Source organism: Morone saxatilis, unplaced genomic scaffold (assembly GCF_004916995.1).
Source record: "Morone saxatilis isolate NCDOM2014 unplaced genomic scaffold, NCSU_SB_2.0 Contig0, whole genome shotgun sequence".
In the NCBI taxonomy this organism is placed as follows: domain Eukaryota; kingdom Metazoa; phylum Chordata; class Actinopteri; family Moronidae; genus Morone; species Morone saxatilis.
The window spans coordinates 19,772,065-19,773,735 of record NW_023339650.1 but is presented as its reverse complement, the minus strand read 5'-3'; the positions used below and the strand labels follow the sequence as shown (position 1 = coordinate 19,773,735).

General features: G+C 44.2%; 1 protein-coding gene across 1 annotated transcript in view; it reads right to left on the bottom strand.

The window, feature by feature from the left end:
* Window positions 1-1,235, bottom strand: part of LOC118324838 (piezo-type mechanosensitive ion channel component 2-like) — a 2,568-nt gene extending 1,333 nt beyond the window's left edge. The window contains exons 1-4 of the mRNA XM_035657318.1: window positions 1,113-1,235; window positions 787-987; window positions 493-697; window positions 84-185 (exon numbers count right to left, since the gene is read on the bottom strand). Coding sequence (XP_035513211.1) covers window positions 84-185; window positions 493-697; window positions 787-978 — 499 coding nt within the window. The 5' untranslated portion in view covers window positions 979-987; window positions 1,113-1,235. The remainder of the gene's footprint in view (window positions 1-83; window positions 186-492; window positions 698-786; window positions 988-1,112) is intronic.
* Between the last annotated feature and the right edge of the window lie 436 nt (window positions 1,236-1,671).

Here is a 1,671-nt window from a genome sequence, read left to right as displayed (position 1 = left end):
TTTATTTATCCAGAGGGAAATTCAAGTCAATTTATATTGAAGATGTAATAAAGTGTGCATCGTGATGATGATGATGATCTTACAGAGGAGGAAGAGTGGGTTTGGTGGTGTCAGGTGATCAGGGAGGAAGAGCCACTTCACTACATTGGAGTCCATGTTGGAAGACGGAGGTCTCCAGGGATAATCTGAAAATCCAACACAAAGGTTTGACCGGTTTTATGTATTTTGTTTTCTGAATCATCAGCTTTATTCATAATTTTCCTGGTTTAAACCCAAAGACGTACACCAGATTTGTTGCTGCTCGAACATATTTAGCTAACTTAGCACAAACACTTGAAACAGGGTGAAACTGTTAGCCTGTTCGCTCCATGAGCAACATCCATCTTCCAAGATCCCCTTTAATCTTTTCAGTACAAAAGCCATGAAACGTCTGCAAAAATGGTTTCTAAACTTTATTGTGTAGAAAATAATCTCAACATACAGAGTTTGTACCTTTACAGGCAGCAGGAGGGAACCCGATACACAGCAGGTACTGGAAACAAAACAGCCCTGACAGGAAGTAGCAGTACATGGGCCACACTGAGGTGATGCGTTTCCTGCTGCGACGTGATAGGATGGCGATGAGGCCAAAGGCGTGGCCTACAGCAAACAGATCCATTCGCTGACCAATCACGTTCACGGCCAACAGGAAGCAAGTCTGAGGAGGAGGACGAGAAGGAGGACGAAGAGCATGGGAATGGTTTTTAAATAGGAAGAGCTTCTTATGTTAATGTGTGTGTAACTCACCTCTAGTCCAAACTTGTAGAAGAAGTAGTTGAGGAAGTACTTAATGCAGCTCGGAATGCTGTCATCCAGGTGACGCCTGGTTATATCATGAAACAGAGTTCTGGTGGGGGGCGGGACTTTGTTACGGCGGAGACGGTAGAGTTCCTGGTGTCTGTAAACGGTCACCTCGAAGGCTAACAGCGCTAACATCATCAGGTTATACTGTAGAGACAGGTTAGCATGATGCTAAATTATCAGAGCTAACACAATCTGGTTATACTGTAGAGATAATGCTAGCAGTGCTGCAGCCTGATTAAAGTGAGATTGGTTGTGATGTCACTCCTCACCCTCAAGTAATCGAGCAGTTTTCCGTTTGTCTTCCGAAGCCCCACCCACTGGGCGGGGTCAATTGGTCCAGTGTACAAAACAGAGCGAGATAGGTCGGTGCTGGAGTTACCAGGCTGTAGAGAGACAGACAAGTATGAAATCGTTAGCATGCACAGTACCACTGTGGTTTGGACACGAACCCAGAAATTGAAGCCTGACAAGATGGACTCTCACAGGATTTGTCCATCTGCCACACAGTTATTACGAAGGACGAACTGAGATTTAAACAAATTATTCTGGCAGATAAGCCAGATATTCTCAGGTAATTGTGCTTCCTGGAATCAATGCGAAAGCGCAAACATCATATTCGTGATAAAGATGTCCTAACTCTGGAGACTAGTCAGCAGTCGACATGGGCAGATGTTTGCCATGATGAGGCACATCTTATTTGATACACAGCACCCTTTTTGTAAGGATATCCAGCACCCTTTTTGTAAGGATATCTTCGAAAAGGAGTTGTTAGGAGTACTACTACTGTCCTCCAACTATACAGACACAAGTCAGATAAAAGGTTGTCAC